General features: G+C 35.9%; 2 protein-coding genes across 2 annotated transcripts in view; both read left to right on the forward strand.

The window, feature by feature from the left end:
• Positions 1–1,925: 1,925 nt before the first annotated feature.
• Positions 1,926–9,346, forward strand: LOC122058438. Its single transcript, XM_042621121.1, has 7 exons — positions 1,926–4,203; positions 6,926–7,088; positions 7,495–7,695; positions 7,779–8,024; positions 8,246–8,396; positions 8,556–8,790; positions 8,872–9,346. The coding sequence occupies exons 1-7, from the start codon at positions 3,885–3,887 to the stop codon at positions 9,213–9,215; spliced, it is 1,659 nt and encodes a 552-aa protein (XP_042477055.1). The 5' UTR covers positions 1,926–3,884; the 3' UTR covers positions 9,216–9,346.
• A 7,073-nt stretch (positions 9,347–16,419) lies between these two features.
• Positions 16,420–18,662, forward strand: part of LOC122058262 (serine/threonine-protein kinase PBS1-like) — an 8,856-nt gene continuing 6,613 nt past the window's right edge. The window contains exons 1-3 of the mRNA XM_042620871.1: positions 16,420–16,860; positions 17,477–17,685; positions 17,942–18,131. Coding sequence (XP_042476805.1) covers positions 16,740–16,860; positions 17,477–17,685; positions 17,942–18,131 — 520 coding nt within the window. The 5' untranslated portion in view covers positions 16,420–16,739. The remainder of the gene's footprint in view (positions 16,861–17,476; positions 17,686–17,941; positions 18,132–18,662) is intronic.

The raw sequence follows: 18,662 nt of genomic DNA on the forward strand, positions 1-18,662 counted from the left end.
ATGAAAACCCATTGTATTTCATAGTTTGGTTTGTATTTTCACATTATTATTTGCTACTAATATCTACAATTTTTACCAAAATATAAAAATTTGTCACTGACATCTAAAATCATATCGCACTATGCATTTTTATGAGTTACCAAAATAAAAAAGTGCATTTTCATATTTGAAATTATTTTCAGGAATATTAAATTTATTTCCTTAAAGTGGGGGAATAACTTCAATGTTCAATATGATAATTCTTATACGGCTAAAATGCACGATGTCAATAAATAAGGAAGGGAATATTTTCTTTTATGTCCAATGTACAAAAATGTGATATTTAGATTTCCATTGAGACATCATGAGATGTACAAGCATCCATTCAAAAAACAACTCCTTTCAAGTGCATCAACTTCCTTACTTTTCAAAAAACGTGGCCTTTGGCCTCGGTTAACTCCTTAATGGGTTTGTAGTCGACTCTTATGCGGGCCGACTATGTAATGGTTGATATAGGCCCTTAAACTTTAGTCAAAAAATAAAAATAAGAAAACAACTTAATGAATATATTGGTCGTCAATCATGAATAAATGATCTTGAATGACAAACACTTCAAATTTGTATTACTAAAATCTTATCGTTAAAACTTAAATCAAGTTGATAAGTAATTAAATTGATCCCCTAAAAAAAAAAAAAAAAAATGGGGAAGGTAGTAAGCTATTGAGATCATGAGATGAAAGGTTAGAAGAGAAGAGGGATGGACCAAGCAAAAAAGCCTAACATGGATAAATAAGCCGATCAACATCCACATCCAAAATGGATAATATTTTTACGACAATGGAAAATGTCATCATAAAATATAAATTAAAAAAAAATAAAATCATACACAACAAGAGTATCACATGGTATAATTTGTATCCTCAATCAGTTGTTACTTACAACCAAAGTTTTTTACATTGTATTATCATAGAAATGATCATATTGAATATTGTGTTGATTTCCTTTTAAACTATAATGTATTAATATATAGGGAGTTTAATTCCATAACCGTTGAATTGACATAAATAATATTTCAACCCCAACCCAATGGAGGGAAAATGGCAGTAGCACCTACCAATATTTTTTCGCAAAATAAAGTTCAACTAAATTGTAATATTTTCATCGTAGTGCTAATGGCATGCAGAACATTTTGCACAACTTAGCAAATTTGATAGCAACTCACCACCATTAGGATCAAGACTTTATTGGTTAAATAAGATTGATTTTGGTAGTAGAAAGATTTTGGCATTTAGTTTATGATTTATTGGTCACTATTGAATTATTTTAGCACATCAACTTAAGCTATCAAGTGAAGAGAAGTCCCAAATGTAGATTGATGTGAAATTATCCCCAACATAGACCATATTACATTATTTGGTCTATGCAAATTTAAATCATGAACTAGCATAGGTGATTCTAAAATTATGTTAACAATTAAAATCAAAGAGCCAGTTTCCACTCAATGATAGGCCATTTGGGTTCTAACATCAGTCTAGGGAAGGTTGTTACTTGCTAGTTCGACCATGCTATCTCTGATTTGTTATAAAATATAAAGGAATTATCACTTCCCTCTACTGAACTTTAAGGAAATATCAAGTTCTCCCATGAATTTTTAATTAATTCATTATCCTCTCCCAATATCAAAAGATTCTACCACTCGTTAGTACCTGTTAAATTTTGTCGTTAAATGAGTTTTTTTTTTTTTATAATCCTTGAAATTCCCCACCCCTTTAATCGATAAAAAACACATAACCTAGAGACCTAAGAACAACATTTTTTTTTTTTATTAATCAAGGTGTTCAGGCTAGTTTACGCGTATTTCAATTAATCATCGAGGAGACTAGTACAACAACTTACTGTCATGATCTTCACTTAAATCATAAATGCACAAATGAAGAATCAAACATGAAACCGTACATCACGGTTTGACTGTTGCACTGGACCCAAATGTCGCGAGGGGGAAATCGAGTTGTGCGACAGAGGGATCAACTCCAGAGCTGCCAAAGTGGCTGTGGTGAGGAAGGCTGGCGGGATTGGGATGATATTGGCAAACGGCGTCTTCAATGGTGAGGGTTTGGTGACGGACTGCCACGTATTGCCGGCAGCTGCAGTCGAGGCTTCCGGGGGCGATGAGATACAATAAACACAGAAACCCTACCAAAGCCTCACTCAGTCTCAGTGAGCTGGGTTCTGGGTTTGGGTTTATATTGCTTGTTTTTTTTGGGAAGGAAATTTTGATAGGAGTCTTTTTTTACATGCCTTTGTCCCTGTAGAACCATGGATTCTGAATGGATTGTTTAGCTTCTGGCATTTCTTTACCTGAATATCAATTTCCGGTGCTGCAGATTGGTTGTGCCAAAAATAGTAAAATTATGCTTCTGATGGTTGTTCTTCTCTCTCTCTCTCTCTCTTTTCTCCATGGTTCTTTTAATTTCAAGTTGAAAGCAATTTTTCTATTTTTGGCTTTCGTTCTGGTCGCATCTCTGTTTTATGCTTTCGCAGGTGCTTTCTATTGTTTTTTAAATGGACCAAGTAAAATGGGTATTTTTGCAGCCTTGGATTATGGGGTTTTGACTCCTTGAATATGAACTCAGGCAGGAGTTTGAATGTAGGCCTCATAATTTGGAGTTTACAAAACAGTCGTTGCATATTTTATTTCTATTTACCAATTATGTGCTAGGTTTTAATGTTTAGTCTGCACTGAACAGCTGAACCTCCAGTTTGAACAATCATTCCCTTTGTAAATGGGTTCAAGATATCTGATATATTATTTAGCCATGGGAATTCGTTGATGTATTCATGAATTGTTTTTCCTCTGCAACTCCAACTACTCTGGGAAGAATATCCAATCCGTCACCAGGAAGAACGCCGATTGCAGCGGAGCTCGCCGGGCGGGACACGTGGGCAATCTCAACTACCCATGGTTGACGGTGGTATTCCAGCAGTTAGGCGACGGAGCGGAGCAGAAGCCACAGGAGCCAAGGCGGAAGAGGATGTCGACACACTTCATCAGGACGGTGATGAACGTGGGGAACCGAAATCGGATATCAAGTGCCGATGAAGCCTCCGAGTGGGACCACGGTGACGGTGCAGTCGGAGAAGCTGGTATTCAATAGAGTGGGTCAGAAGTTGAGCTTTCCGATGAGGGTGAACTGATGGGGGAATTTAAGGGATTATGAAAAAAGTCACTCACTTAACAGAAAAATCTAATTTTAAGGAAGGAGAGTAAATTAATTAAAAAATCGTGAAAAACTTAATATTTTTCCAAAGTTCAAGGAGGAAAGTGATAACTCTTCTTTAAGTGTAGTCTAGTCGCCTCTCGTCAGTCTCGTGTACTCGTTGTCTTGAGTCTCTTGACCCTAAGTGGGTCTTTCTAGGTCTAGTGTGGTCTTTGAATTAGCAACTGAGATTTGAGTTCGACCCCGACTTTATAGTGATACGACCGATACATATCAGTATTGCTATGAGTGCCGGTCTCGGAATTGACCGATACCATGATTTAAATCCTCGCTACACTTTTTGCACAAATAAACCAGGAAATGTATTTATAAGTCAGGGAAAATGACCATTAACTCCTTTGCACTTGAGAAAAAGGCAAAAAGCAATCTGAGAGCGGATGGGTACTGGAGTTGCTGGGTTTCACGTTGGTCTGAGATTCTGAGGCCACTTGAGGGGCAGGGCGAGTTGACGTTTCATTTCCTGGGAATCTGTTCATCACTAAAACCTGAAATCGTTCATCTGAGATTGAGTAATCCAACCAAAACCAGCTTTGACGGCAATCACTGAGTACGTATCTCGAATCTGTACTTTCGATCTTTCAAAGTGAGCTTATTCATTGTTAGGAAGAGAAAAAAAGGATCTAAGAGATGAGGTATTTGACATCTCGAAGAAGGCGTCTTCCTGCCAAGGCATTTCTTATTACATGCGCTCTATTCACTGGTTTTGGCCTCTTAATGCTCGCTTTCAAGTCCCTCGATCCTCCGGCCACACTTAGTTTTGCAGCTAACGACGGAGAAGATAAGAGCGAGCTCGAACAAGTGCAGGGAATGGAATTAAGTGATCCAAGCGATAATGGATCATCATCTTGCGCAACGGTCGAGAAGATGGGTGAGGTTTTCTCCCAAGGGTTTGTGGAGGCAAGTCTCAGGTTAAGAAGGATCATTCGGAATCACTTTGCATTGCAAGGTATGGCTTGATTCCTTTGGTAATGGTTGAACCTTCCTCTTCCCCACTCCTTTCTGCATTTTGATTTATTTTTTCTTAGTAACTTAACTGGATCCGCATGCTCACTATTTCCAATTTGTGATTTGGCGACTGTTGAGTATTATTCCCTTATTCACATCATTCGACATGTTCACTTATTGAACAATGGGATTTGCTCACTGCATTCATTAGCTATTATTTCTTTTTGAGTTCTTCTTCTTTGGGATAGAGGATTTATAGTAGTGAATTCTTAAGTTGGGAATTTATGAAGGAATCATTTCATTGCTTTATGGATCCTACTGTTAATGTACGCATCGGTTAAGCCTGCGTTCTTTATCATTTTTAGAACTTATCCTTGATAACAGCTTTTTTTTTCTTAAAACTTTGGCATTTACTAATGATTTAAACATCTTAGGTACAGAATGAACCTATGTTGTAATGGGAGTTTTACAAAATGTCATTCCTATAGTCTATTTGGCATGGCTGTGATAAACTTAAATACACTTTAAATATGTGTTTACATTTGATACTCAAGTTACTAATCTTGTTATGGCTCAACTCAACTATATAAGTCTAATTTTTTACATGGAGGAGGAGTTCTCCCTTGTCCCCCCCTCCCCCCCCCCACACACACACATGAAAAGGGGAACATAGAGTGAGGACTGAATATTTTCAAAAACTAATATCAATTGATAAATATATTTGGTTCGCAGACCTTTGAATTGACAATCTCCCATCTTAGATGACAAGATGCTCCCAAAAAGATTAGTAGCAATGATGAGCAAATGCCTTTTGGGGTTTCATGTCTGCATCTACTGAAGCGTAGTTGATGTAGATCTTGTAATATAATGGAGTGAGATAATCTTTCAAGTGCATAGAGGCCTCTTAAACATAACAATATGACTGAGGAAAGGTTTCAGAAACCTTTTAAACCTAGTCACTGGAGGATTGGGGTTGTTAATAGGTTTACCAAAAAGGTACCTTGGTTTAAGAATTACCTGGTTGGTCAGTTAGTCTTCTATTTCTTCTCTATCTCTATTAGGGAACTTCTATTCCTATTTTAATTGGGTTTGGATATTACCTATAAAGCAACTTGGGGGGAGAGGACTGTCACATGGATTCTCTCTCTAACCAGTGATGGTTCTTCTCTCTTCCTCCATTCTTTTTCTTCTTCTGTTTCTTTCCCTTGCTGTTAGTATTGGTTTCCTTGTTTTTTTAGTATCACAAAATACTATGGAGTCTAGATCGCTAAGAAAAATATGAGGAGAATATGTATCGCTGGGAGGAGAAAATTAGGAATATTAAGCATATATAACCAAATTCAAAATAAAATTGAAAAAGAAAATGCAATTATAGGCTTCAATATACCCTATGGCTAGTGTGGGGATGCTTATATTAATGATTCATAAAGTTGTATGAACCAAGTGCATGCCTCATGCCTTTGTAATTTTTTTCTACAAGGTTTGCGCATAGACCTAGTTGCAAAAGCGTATCACTTCATTAATGGCACCTCATATGGGCACATGACTCATGCCTTTTGATGACATTTTCTTGTGTAGATTTAGTGTATTGATGCTTCTCTTTGTTTTCTCTGCCAGCACCATCATCTTAATCATCAGGGTTCCTATTTTCAAGCCTTTCAAGCGGATTTTACTTCTCACCTAGCTTCTTTTAATTAAATTGGCTATGTTATAGAATACCCTTGCCTGCCTCTCTCGACAACCAAGGATGGATGCAGCATCTCGTTTCTTGGGGACAATTTAAACAGCTTTTTGTCTTATTTCCAATTCTCGTAAAAAAAAAAGGAGAAGAAGAAGAAGAAGAGAAAAGAAAAAACCATCATAGCTCTTAGTCGTTTTATTAGTTGATGTGCTGTGTGCTGGTGCTTTGAGATCTAAAATTTGCTTGTTATAATTATTCTTTTGGGCCCACTTTAAGTACGTGTAAAAGTTGTCCCAATGTTTCTTATGTTACACGGTTTCAATGTAAAGCAGTTTAGATGTTCTACTGGCTTATAGCAAGAAAAGTACTATACTGGCTTGTTTTGATCAGATGTACAACTCTGGTTATGCAGTCATTTTCTCTTCTTATCCTACCTCTGCTTATTTCTCTCGTAATATTTCGGTGACTGAGATTGTTTTAATTCCTTTGCATCTCTTTTACGCCATTTCTTTGGTTCTTGCTATGTTGGCTGTCAACTTGCCAAATTCTCGCTGCATTTCATTGATGGTGCAGCACATTGCTTCCTGGAATGCCTAGTATTAGATTGAAACAACAATTTATCCAGATTCACTTTCAGTGCTTGAGTTGTTAATGCTCTGGCAACCTGATGTGAACCCTCCATCTTTTTCTGATACTCGAGCTGTTGGTGTAAGCATTGCTGGAGTTGTTCAATCTGTAGTTTCAGCTCAAAGTTCTTACATTATTTCATCCATTTCAAACTCCCCATTGTCTATTATTTAATTCATTGTTGATTGTGGGTGCTATGCTAATTTTTTTATTTTTCTACCTGTATGCTCAAATTTGGTTGGAAGTTATCTTCTTTATGTACAAATAAAACCCTGGAACTCTTCTACTGTTAATTAACGTCACACTCAATATTCCTGTGAATAGTTATGCAGAATATCATATTTTTCAATGGAAAAGCCATGAGTCCTGACCAACAGGTTGAGTCAGATGTTTACATGTTTAATTCACGTCTCAGGAGCTTCTAGAATCCGAGGACTACCTCCAGAGCAGTTCTGCAGACAAGGTTTTGTTCTAGGGAAAGCATCGGAAGCAGGTTTTGGCAATGAAATGTACAAGATATTAACTGCTGGAGCACTGAGTATTATGTTAAACCGGTCCCTGATCATCGGGCAAACCAGGCATATTGGTTCTCCCTCAAAGCCTTTGTGTTTTACATCTATTTATGGTTTTGATTTTGAATTTGAATAATAAAGAAGGAAATTAAAAGCTTTGTGGCATTTTGCTGCTTCCTGCGATATGTGTTTTCTTTATCTATCTTGGTGGAAGACATGTTCTTTTGATTTTCAGATTATTATGTGGAGTTTGGAATTGCCTGCCTTCTGTTTTGTTTACACTAATGATTCCTCAACATGTCACATAACTCGAGCTTCTTTAGCATATTTCCATTTTTTGGCTAGTCCTTTGTCATTTTGTCTTATAAAATAGTGACTAACAAAATAAAATTTTGGTCATATGTGGGTATTTATCGACTGATGTTCTTTGAACACTATTTAATTCCTTCTGAATATTGGCACTTATTTGCAGGGGTCAATATCCATTTGGTGATTACATTTCTTATACCAACACTGCATTTACTTTGAAAGAAGTGAAGCATCTATGGAGACAGAATGATTGCCTGGGCAAGTACGGAAGGCATTTGATTATGAGAACTGATGATTTCGAGAAGCCTGCTGAAACAAATGTTCTATGTAGCAATTGGAGAAAATGGAAACAACCCATCATATGGTAATGAGAACATAGTGGACGGTCAGGTGGAATTCGTTAAGTTAGGTTGCATCAGCTTAATTTTTAATTCTTTACGTTGACAGGTTCCAAGGTACAACTAATGCAGTGGCTGCTCAGTTTTTCTTGAAAAACATACACCCTGAGATGAGGATTGCAGCTTCCGAAATATTTGGGCAGCCTGAATATCTTCATTCTACGCCAAACGTGTTTGGGGAGCTGATTAAAATTATAATATATCCTTCAAGAGATGTTGAAGAAGCTGTGAAGTGGGTTCTCAATGGTGGCGGGGATCCAGATATAGTATTGCATATGCGAATGCTTACAAACAGGTAGTGCAACTTCTAGTTAAGTTTCATTGAACAAATATGTGTTACAGGTCAAGATGCTAGATGAATGAAGTTGTAATGAGGGAAGAATTGTAAATTCTTGAAGTGAAACATGGATCATCACTAAAGCTCCCACTTGTAGTTAATTGTATCAGCTAATATCTCCATAACTGGCAGATGTAGATTTGGCTTTTATCAGCAAAATTTTGATTTTCTTGTTCCAGGTCTGTAAGAGCAGTACAAGCTGCATTCAAATGCATAAAAAAGGCCCTCAGTAGTTATCCGTCACAGGTGGCAAGACCTCGAGTGGTTTTGGTTTCCGATACACCTTCTCTTATCAAAGATATTACACCAGACCTGCAGAAATTTGCAGAGGTAAGTGACATGGTTTAACAATTCATCTGCTACTTTGTCTGTCTATGACTCTATGGAGATGGTGGCATACGTGAGTTGTACTGCCGAGTCCTAAGACATCATGATTGGATGGCTGCTTATGTTCAGTCAGTCATTGTGTAATATTCATATTCTTTTCAGGTTCTTCATTTTGATCATCAGTTATTCAAGGGAAATATATCTGGTGTGTCAACAAGTAAAGGACACCAGTTGGATTTTAGAGTTAAGGACTGGGGCCCAGCCCCAAGGTGGGTCGCATTCGTGGACTTCTTCCTTGCATCGCGTGCAAAACATGCTGTCATTTCCGGGGCCCATAGGCGTGTTGGAACCACCTATGCCCAGCTTATTGCGGCATTGGCAGCAGCACATAGACTTGGTACGTTTACCCCCAGTCTTTTATCTGCGCTTAAGGATGTCTGAACTTTACCAATCAGTTTTCCTACCATTCTTTTTTCAGGTGAAAATTCTACTGTCTCAAGTTTTTCATTCTTCAGTAGTTTCCAAAGTAATTTGTTGTCAGAAGGCTTGCGGAACCAAATTGGTTGGGGACATGTATGGAACAGATTTGCAGGTCCACTGAGTTGCCGTAAGCAGTCCAATCAATGTGCTTTCACTCCACTTCTTCCACCTGCTTGGTGGGATGGAACTTGGCAATCTCCCATTCCACGAGATGTTCGTAGGATGGAGGTTTATGGAATTGAACTCATGGATTTTGGCAAAGTCAATGATAGCCATCTTCAGTCTTTCTGTAAGTCGAAGAAAGATAATGTGAAAACTGCCCCCGTGTTCCATACATGTTAAACTACACATTGTTCTTGATTAAATCTTTGTTGTTGTTGTTGTGCGGCTCTGTGGCTATGAAGGTGAGCATCTCATATTTCTGTCTCCTTATTTGGTGAAATACTTCTTTCTTTATTTGACTGTTTATGCCCCCAAAATTGTGAAATCCACACCCCCCACCCACTCACCACCACCCCCACCACCCCCTCCCCCCCCAAAAAATAAAAAAAAAAAAAAATGATGCTGAACAAAATATTAAGGCTTCGTGTGGTAGTCATCCTTTACGTTCTATGGGAATAAAAAATATAGAATAAAGTGTTTTGTGTTAATTTGGTGTTTTCAGTTTTTTTGGAACGATAAGAAAAAAAAATAAAAAATGCTACATACACAAAATGATGGAACAAGGTTTCGTCATTTTGGTTTCGTTCCAAATACAAAAAAATGAAACAACTAGAGTAATCGTTCTTGAAATAGGTTTATCAAATACTTTTTTTTTTCTTAAACAGTATTTAGACACAAAAATTGAAAATTCAAATTTTGACAAGAAATTTTCGTTTCTGGAAATGAATGGTTACCAAACGCAGCCTAAGTGGTTATCTAGTTCGCTATTTGTTCTGGTTTTCTTAGATCAGCTATACCTGGTTTGAATTATGGTTCTGAAACTTGGATCTGGTTTGAATTATGGTTCTGAAACTTGGATCAGATCAGTTTGGGCTTTGATCGATCCCATGGTTTCAAGTATTGGTATCGAATGATTGGTTGGCGCACTTGAATCTCTTTTTTTTTTCGAGAGAGTAATAGATTAGTTGATTAGTTGGCGAACTTGGCATGTGTTTCAACTACAGATTCAATTTTTCTTGGTGACCAAACTCTTCCAAAAGGTTTTAGCTAGATCATTAGGGAAGATAAAGCTGGGTGGCCGATATTTAAAATGTAATTTTTTGTTTTCATTGGGTCTTTTGGTTGTTCTTTGAAAGTGCGAGTGCTTCTGTTTGTAGGGTTGGGGTAAGGCAGGTTATGTCCCCCCCTTGTATTTCTTTTCTATTTTATTAATAATATCTTAGGGGCTTCCTTGGGGCTCATATAATATTCAGGATTTTAAAAAAATACAAAAAAAAGTATTGATATCGTATCGACTGTATCAGTATCAATTGAGATCGATCCTCGATCCCTGATCAATCTGGATTGGTTACCTGTATCGTTTTTTGGGGTAAATAGTAAAAATAAAAATTTATCTTTTTCTGAAAACAAAGGGCAAAATGATCGATATGTGATCCAAATTGATTTCTACCAATACCGATATCAATATCGATAACTAAATCAATGATCGATCCTCATTCTATCCATTCCAATCCCGTCACACATGGTGATCTAAGAGTAATTTTTTTTCTTTTAATAATAGATCTGTCTCATGTAGTCCCATCGATCTAGATTGATATTGGAATGATATCTTGAAATGGTCCCCGGGCTCCACCTTAATCCTGGGTTTTTAGGTTTCTCAGTAGGTCCCATGGAACTTGGCAGTCCACATTGGCTGTTTTCGAACGTTGGAGGAAATTAGGTGTGAAGCGTGGAAATAAGCTAATGCTGGTGACATCCATCAATTTCATCTCCGATTTTGTTATCAATATCTGTGTGACAAGACAAGTCTCAACGCTAGATTTCTCGGGATAGAGATTCGGATCGGATCCAGCCGATTTTGATCGAAATTTACCTGAACTCTAAAAAACCCAGCATGGATCAGCTGTTCCAGATTCGATGGAATCGGGATCGGGCATGTCCAATTCTGATCCGAATCAGCAGTAGAAAATCAGAAAAGCTGTTACCAGCAAACCTAAACCTAAATCACGCGTTGGAGGCCAAGTTGCATAAGAAATAAACAATGGATTGGATTTGGAAATTTGAATGGAATATTCGGATGGAAGCTTGAGAGTCAAAGATTTGGGCCTTATCAAGTGTGAAATGGGATGGGAGTGGTGGGAACGTATCACGACGCGTTTGATCCATTAGACGGACCAAAAGGTCCGAGTCCAGCACTCCTTCACAGTAATTCCGGATCCGATTTTCCCGCCCACACGGCTACAGTGCTACACGGCTTGGATTGGGAATTTGGGCCTCCATCAACCTCCAGCCCATTAGAGTAAGATTGCAGAAGAAGAAAGCGACAAAGAAGTTCCCTCCATTAGCTCTCCACTTTCAAATCTAAAATTTGACTGAATGCGCTATGCTCTCTCCTAAATTGGTGGATGACCACTGGACCAGATACTAAACGGTCCAGAGAGGGTTTGGGTTTTTTTTTTTTTTTTTTACGGGGGGGGGTGGGGGAGCATGACTGCAGCAGCAATGGCTGCGTCTGCATGTGCGTTCGTCGGAATGTTGTCGGCCGCAAGCTGTCAATAGCGGGAATGTATGACCCAAGGAGGCCAAGCTGCAGAGATTTTTTGAAAAATCGATGGTTATAATAATATGAGAGGAGAAACGTGAACAGAGTTCACATACGAGGATATTCTTCTACGCTTTTGATTCGTAGATTTAAAATCTATTAAATGAATAGAGAGAAAATTGATTATAAATTCATGAACCAGTGTCGTTCTTGTACATTCTCTTACACGAACCTGATCTGCTCTCAAGAAAAACAAGAGAACAAATCAGTTTCACGGACAAGAGTATTCTTGCATACTTTTTGTTGGTGGATTTTAAATCTATTTTCTCTCTCTTCATTTAATAGATTTCAAATCCACAGTATTGCGCATATCTAAACACACAATAAAAGAAAATAGAGCCGAGATATGAATTTCTTTTCATAACTTGATTCCACCCTTCCATGTGTTTGGGCATATACAACTGTTAGGGAGGCATGGGTCATTACATGGCAAACTTAGGTGTGCTCACTAAGAAGATCCTTTTACTGAAAAAAAAAAAATTAGATTCAAAATCAGAATCAATAAAATTAATTCCACTTATGTGAACCATGTTTTCCATTTCCCCTAGACCAAATTGGATAAAGGTTTTATGTATTGGTATCAAAACGTATTGGCTTGGAATCGGATCATCTCAATCCAAGTCTGGGTAGAATTAAAAAAAAAAAAAAAATACCATGATTGGCCAAAACCACCCATTGGTTTTCGCTCTTCAGCAATAGTATACCTATACATATCAGTGGATACGATATCAATAGATTCAATGCCTTGATCCATGCATCAGATTTAAATTATTTAACTTTAATATTTTATCTTGTCCATTAGACTCATAAGGTGGATAAATAACTGAAAATACCTCCACTTTTTCATGCAAGTTGCAACTATTAAAAATGGTGCTTTCTTTCTTCGTTCACATGGGATGGTATATAGCCTATGGTTGCGTTTGATTGACGAGAGATCTTGGGAGAGATAATGAGCCCCAACGCATAAATTGGGGAGGGACCCATTAATTTATAATTATTTCTTAATTGGTTATCTCTTATTATTTACAATGTATAATGATATAAATAAAAGGACAACTTTGTCCTTAATAGGAATCGTTTACCAATACAAGATTAGGATTTAGGGGATACGTCTTTCAAGAACTTCGTCCAAAAAAGGGAAAGAACAATACTTTCAAGTCAGAGGATGAATCCAGCCTACGATGTCTTATCACCCTTTTGTCAACTAGAAAAAAATTTTGCTTTATAAAATTTATTTTGTATTTCTCTCATTTGTCTTTTCCCAATCTCGTACATGACAAATACAAATATTTGAACAATGTTAATTAGTTCAAAGAAAGTTATTAAACCATATGATGGTGGTACAGTACTCAATTAAAAAGGAATTTCTTTATTAATAATGAGAAAGTAATACCATCAATCAAGAGACTAATTAATAATCCACTATCAAGTAAGTCAAGATCATTTTATATCCTTCATTTTTGAAATTTCCATATAAAATCTTACGGTTCATTCTTTTAAAAATTTCAAAAGTTGTTTATATGTTTATAATTTTTTTTTTTTTTAACAGTCTAACTTGAGCTTCAACCATTTAGGTAGACAATCTCGGAAAAATGGGATTTTCATTTCAATTTATGGTCTAAAATGGTTTTGTTATATCAAATATTAGCTATCAATGAGATTTCAAATCTACTATATTTGATGGGCAGTTCTCTATTGTGGTTTCAGTCACGTTTTTTTTTCCAAAAATTGCATAGTCTAATATTTTAAGGCAAGGGTTCTTTGAGCTACCTAGGTACCCTATATCCCTTCATAGTGATTTCAATGTTCATTTTTTTAGGACAAAAGAAAAATAGTGATTTGAAATCTAAACTACGATGTCTTATCATCGCTCTGTCGACTAGAAAAAACAATTTGCATTATAAAATTTATTTTGTATTTCTCTTATTTGTCTTTTCCTAATCTCATACATAACAAACACAAATATCTGGACAATGTTGATTAATTCAAAGTGAGTTATCAAACCATTAGACGGTGGTACAATACTCAATTAAAAAGAGTTTCTTTATTAATAACGAGAAAGTAATACCATCAATTAAGAGAATAATTAATAGTCCACTATCAAGTAAGTCAAGATCATTTTATATCCTTCATTTTAGAAATATCAGTATAAAATCTTATAGTTGAATCATAGTACTTTTTATTTGATTAGTTCTTTTAAAAATTTCTAACAAAGGTTTATACTTTTTTTTTTTTAATAGGTTAACTTGAGCTTGAACCTAATGATTCAACGATTTGGGTAGAAAAATCTTAGAAAAAGGGGATTTTCGTTTCAATTTGTGGTCTAAAATGGTTTTGTTATATCAAATATTGGCTATCAATGAGATTTCAAACCTACTACTTGACAGACAATCCTTCTCTCTTGTGGTTCCAATTACATTTTTTTCATGAAATCGTATAGTCTAATATTTTAAGGCAAGGGTTCTTTGAGCTGTCTAGGTGCCATACATCCCTTCATAGCGACTTTAATGTTCATTTTTCGAGGAGAAAAAAAAATATATATGTCCATGTGAAGGGACATATAGTACCATGAAGATTAAAAGGTACCCTCCCGCGACACTTAATATAAATGATAATGCCCCACTATATAGTACATAAATTTCACATATTTTAGTGAGCCTTGTATTATCTTTGTCAATAAAATTATATTTAATAAAAAAAATTCTCATATTATAGTTAAGAACTATATTGGTATCACTAGCAAATTTAAGTTGCATTCTGTATGCATTATAATTTTAGTAAAAATGCTTTTGCCACTCTCTCTTATTATTCAAGGTAAATGAGGGGAATAAAAATAGTTGACTAGGTGTTAAAATCTAAGTGTTAAAAGAATTGTGATGATAAGATTTGTAGGAGGTCTGTGACAAATTAGAGATATGTGTGGTAAATACAGTTATTATTAGGAAAGCCTTTTGAAAGTGTTTTTATTTATTTAAATAAATTTTTAAAAAATTATTATTTTTTCTCATTTTTACTAGATTCCATGGCAACAAACGCAGTTTTATATTGACTCTGTGAATTTTGAAAAACCTTATATTAACACAAACTTGTGAATCTTTTCTCATTAAACAAACTGTTATAATTTTCAATTGCTTGCTCCACCATTAAAAAAAAAAAAAAAAGAAGCGATTGAAGGAGGAAATAATGGTAAGATTCCCCCCCCCTACTGAAACAAGAAAAAGGTAGGGAAAATTATGTACATATTTCTCGATAATATACGATCTCTTATGGTTTCCCTCCTCTTTGATCATGTGGGCTCTTCTATATGAATTTTGAGACACTGCTTTCTATGCATCTATTGGCTTAACATAAAAGATGCCAATACATGAAACGATGTGTAGGTCTCTTCCGCAAAAATAGTAGTTCAAGAAGGGAAATCTGGTTATGGAAATATAGTATTGAGACACTTGCCATGTGTTGCTATTGATAAAAAAAAAAAATGCACATTTAAACCTCAAGGCTAAAAACACCATACTCTACATGTAACTTACCCAAGGTTTTAGTATAGGGTATCAGTGGTTGAATTAGCCTTGGTTTTAGTATAAGCTAAAAACACCATACTCTACATGGGTTGGATTGGACCATTTAACCTTCCCAACCACCCCCCCCGCCCCCCAAAAAAAAGGATAGCATTGATATTTTGACCTTTTTACCTTCCCACAATACCGTCGTATGCTATCAATATTGTATCGATATATGATATTTGTATCTACTTTATTGCTATGATATCTAAATGTTATATCCTTGGTCGAGATGTGTTAACATACTCATAGTTTTTAATTTTGGTCAAACAATTTGTAACTTTATTTATTTTTACTCTTTTAATATAAAACCTAATTTAGTTCGAATAAGTACAAATATTATGATTTCATGTGTACTTAAAAAAACATGTAAAATAATGATAATTTCTGATAATCACATAATGATAAACCACTTTTAAAGTATTTTTAGGAATTCTTTTCATATTATTATCTTAAAAAATGTTGAAAATAATACACGAGACCCAATTGAAAAGAAACTTCAAATTCTAAAATACACACAGAGTTGTCATTTAAAGAGTGACATTAACTTATTTTATACAGTTAATATATATATATATATATTTTTTTGGTATGAATACTGTTGATATGCTATCTTATCTTCATACACAGTCACATCCCATTAATTACAAAACCAGTTCATCCTCATCTCTCAAATCATGTTCTTCTAGTCTTTTACCACTCACAAGCCTACAGATCTACATCCTCCACTTCTTCGTTCATACAACTCACAACTAAGAAGGTCTAATTGGTCTAATTGTAAAGGGCGAAATGTCGAATTTTCTCCACTTTTCCCACAAACAGAATTATTTGTCACTTCCTTCCCCTTAAGGATTCACTGGATTCAGGTCAGATTGAGTTGAAACAACGCAAAGAAAAGAAAAAGAAAAAGAAAAAGATAAAAATATCAAACTAGAAAAAAATCTTCCAGAATAATTCTAGCTTGATCGGCAGCTGACACGCTTCACTGGTGAATGGTTTGACACTGACTTACCAGGAGGAGCAGGTTCTGTATATACTGTGCCGCGTTTTACATTTGTCCCATTAATCTATTAAATAATTATAAAATTTATATGTTTTTTTTTTGGAAAGAAAATTTATATGTTAAATAAATAAAGGAGAGAGATTGTATTGGAGGCATGTATTTCTGATTGATAGATACGTCTTTCTGCAATTTATATATATATATATATATATATAAACCACACACAGTGACCCACAAGGAAGGAAGCAGAGAAGAAGAAGTACATGATGACTAGATGAGGCCAAAATCTTAGCGGGTTCTGTTGTGCTGAGCATCTCTCTCAAGGAGCCGATACCCAAGTGCTATTTCTTATTGTTTTATTTGTAATTCTTGAAATTTGACTTGATTGATTTGTGATCTTCAAATGGGGAGGAACCCAGACCAGATTTTGATTTGATATCTTCATTGTTCCATCCATGCTGAACATGAGGGATTGAAAGGATTGGTTCGAATTTCGAAATAACTGTGGTGTTTTACTTGCTTGGTAGAGAAATAAGAGAATGGGTTGTTTCTCGTGCTTCGGTTCCAAGGAGGAGGAGGAGCTGAATCTGAGAAAGGGGGGCGATGATAAACAGGAAGCCCAGACTACAGTGAATTCGAATGTTTCTCGATTGGCTTCTGGTGAGATTTTAATTCCGATTAGTTGATCCGATCTGAGATTTTCTTTTTATCTTTCTGATTGAATTAGAACCCCCCCCCCTCCTTTCCCCCCTTTAGTTATCCATCGAGATTGTCTTCGCTGGAATTTTCGTTGCTTGTTTCGGTTGGAAGTTTTAAGTTTTTGATTCCTTCAAATTTAACTGAAACCCATCAAACTTATGAAGAATCATTCATTTGCTTTTAAAAATTATCAATGCTATTTGGGGTTCAATTCAGTCTGTCTGGTTCTTCGTTCCACTCTTTGAACTTGGAAGCTTGATAGTTTTGTTGATCGACTTTACTGTAGGAACAGGTATTCTTATTTAGTTCATTTGCTTAACACTGTAGCTTAATTGAGATCGATTTCTTTTTGACTAACTATTTCCACGGCGGAGTCGTTTTCATTTCCTCGTAGATTTCTATTTCCATAATGTGAATTCAATATACATTTTTCTTTCTGAAAATTCAATCTTGAATGGGTGAAATTGCTATATTGGGTTGGGAATTTAATTTACGCTCTCAACACCTAACCTTGCATCACATATATTTGGCATCCTTCCTGACATGGATGTGTGCTTGTTTGTCGTGAATTTTGCAGGAGCGGACCGACTCAAATCAAGAAACAATACAGAGTTAAGAAGGGAATCATCAGGTTCAAGGGATGTACTACCTGATGTTCATATTGCTGCTCATACATTCACCTTTCGGGAGCTGGCAGCTGCGACAAAGAACTTCAGGCCAGAGTCCCTCTTAGGGGAGGGAGGATTTGGGAGAGTTTACAAAGGGCTCCTTGAGAGCACGGGTCAGGTAGAATTAAACACCACTTGTTTGGTACTGCAGTTCCTGCTTATTGCTGTAAGCTTGTAATTTATTACTTCTGTGATTTTTAACCAGGAAAAAAAACTGACAAGTATTGCAGTTCCAATCTCTGTGTGCAAACTTTCAACAATTTCTGCTGCATCTCATTTCTTGATCCTGAATGGCTTGAAGATGCCTGGATGTAGTTATGAATCATCCCAGTTTTTGAATTTAGATTGATGAACACAGTGCTTGTTGTTCGCAGGTTGTGGCTGTGAAACAGCTGGACAGAAATGGTCTTCAGGGGAACAGAGAATTTCTGGTTGAGGTTCTCATGCTTAGCCTTCTACACCATCCTAACTTGGTCAATTTAATAGGTTACTGTGCCGATGGGGAACAGAGGCTTCTTGTCTATGAGTTCATGCCATTGGGTTCATTGGAAGATCATCTCCATGGTAAAATTGCTAGTCTCCATTTCCATGTTTATTTATTCATCCAAGCAACAAATTTGGACTATTTGTTGCGTATTTGGATATCTATTTTTTTTTTTTGGTTGGGGGGGGGGGGAAGTATGAATTTGTTGTCCTTGCTTCTATTACATAAAATTCAGGGTTGGCTTGTAGAATGATATAAGCTAAAACACTAGTTGCTCATAAAGTTCTTCAGGACATCTTAGAGTTTAATTATTGTTAGAGAAATACATATCTCATTTTTGCAACTATTCAAGACTGCAAAAGTATTCAATGCATGACATCAAGGATGCCATTTTATTTTATTTTATTTTTTTACTTCTTGAGGCAGTGTTAATCATATATATATTTTTTTTTCATTCTTCTATCTGTCTTGGTGTGTTTGAGTGTGATTCTTGGCTATATTTTATGTTAAGTCTGTTTTGTTTTTTTATTCCTTGAACTTCTTAAAGATGTAGTGATCATCTTTTCTCCTCTCCTTTCTATGTTTCTTGTCTTGGTGAGTTTTTTTTTTTT

This window comes from Macadamia integrifolia, chromosome 12 (assembly GCF_013358625.1).
Source record: "Macadamia integrifolia cultivar HAES 741 chromosome 12, SCU_Mint_v3, whole genome shotgun sequence".
Classification (NCBI taxonomy): Eukaryota; Viridiplantae; Streptophyta; class Magnoliopsida; order Proteales; family Proteaceae; genus Macadamia; species Macadamia integrifolia.

Bases quoted from the DNA above. Each gene is read 5' to 3' on its own strand.
- LOC122058438 (XM_042621121.1), top strand. From the start codon at position 3,885: ATGAGGTATTTGACATCTCGAAGAAGGCGTCTTCCTGCCAAGGCATTT. The intron at 7,696-7,778 runs GTAATGAGAACA...TTACGTTGACAG, and splicing joins TGGAAACAACCCATCATATG to GTTCCAAGGTACAACTAATG. The intron at 8,791-8,871 runs GTACGTTTACCC...TTCTTTTTTCAG, and splicing joins GGCAGCAGCACATAGACTTG to GTGAAAATTCTACTGTCTCA.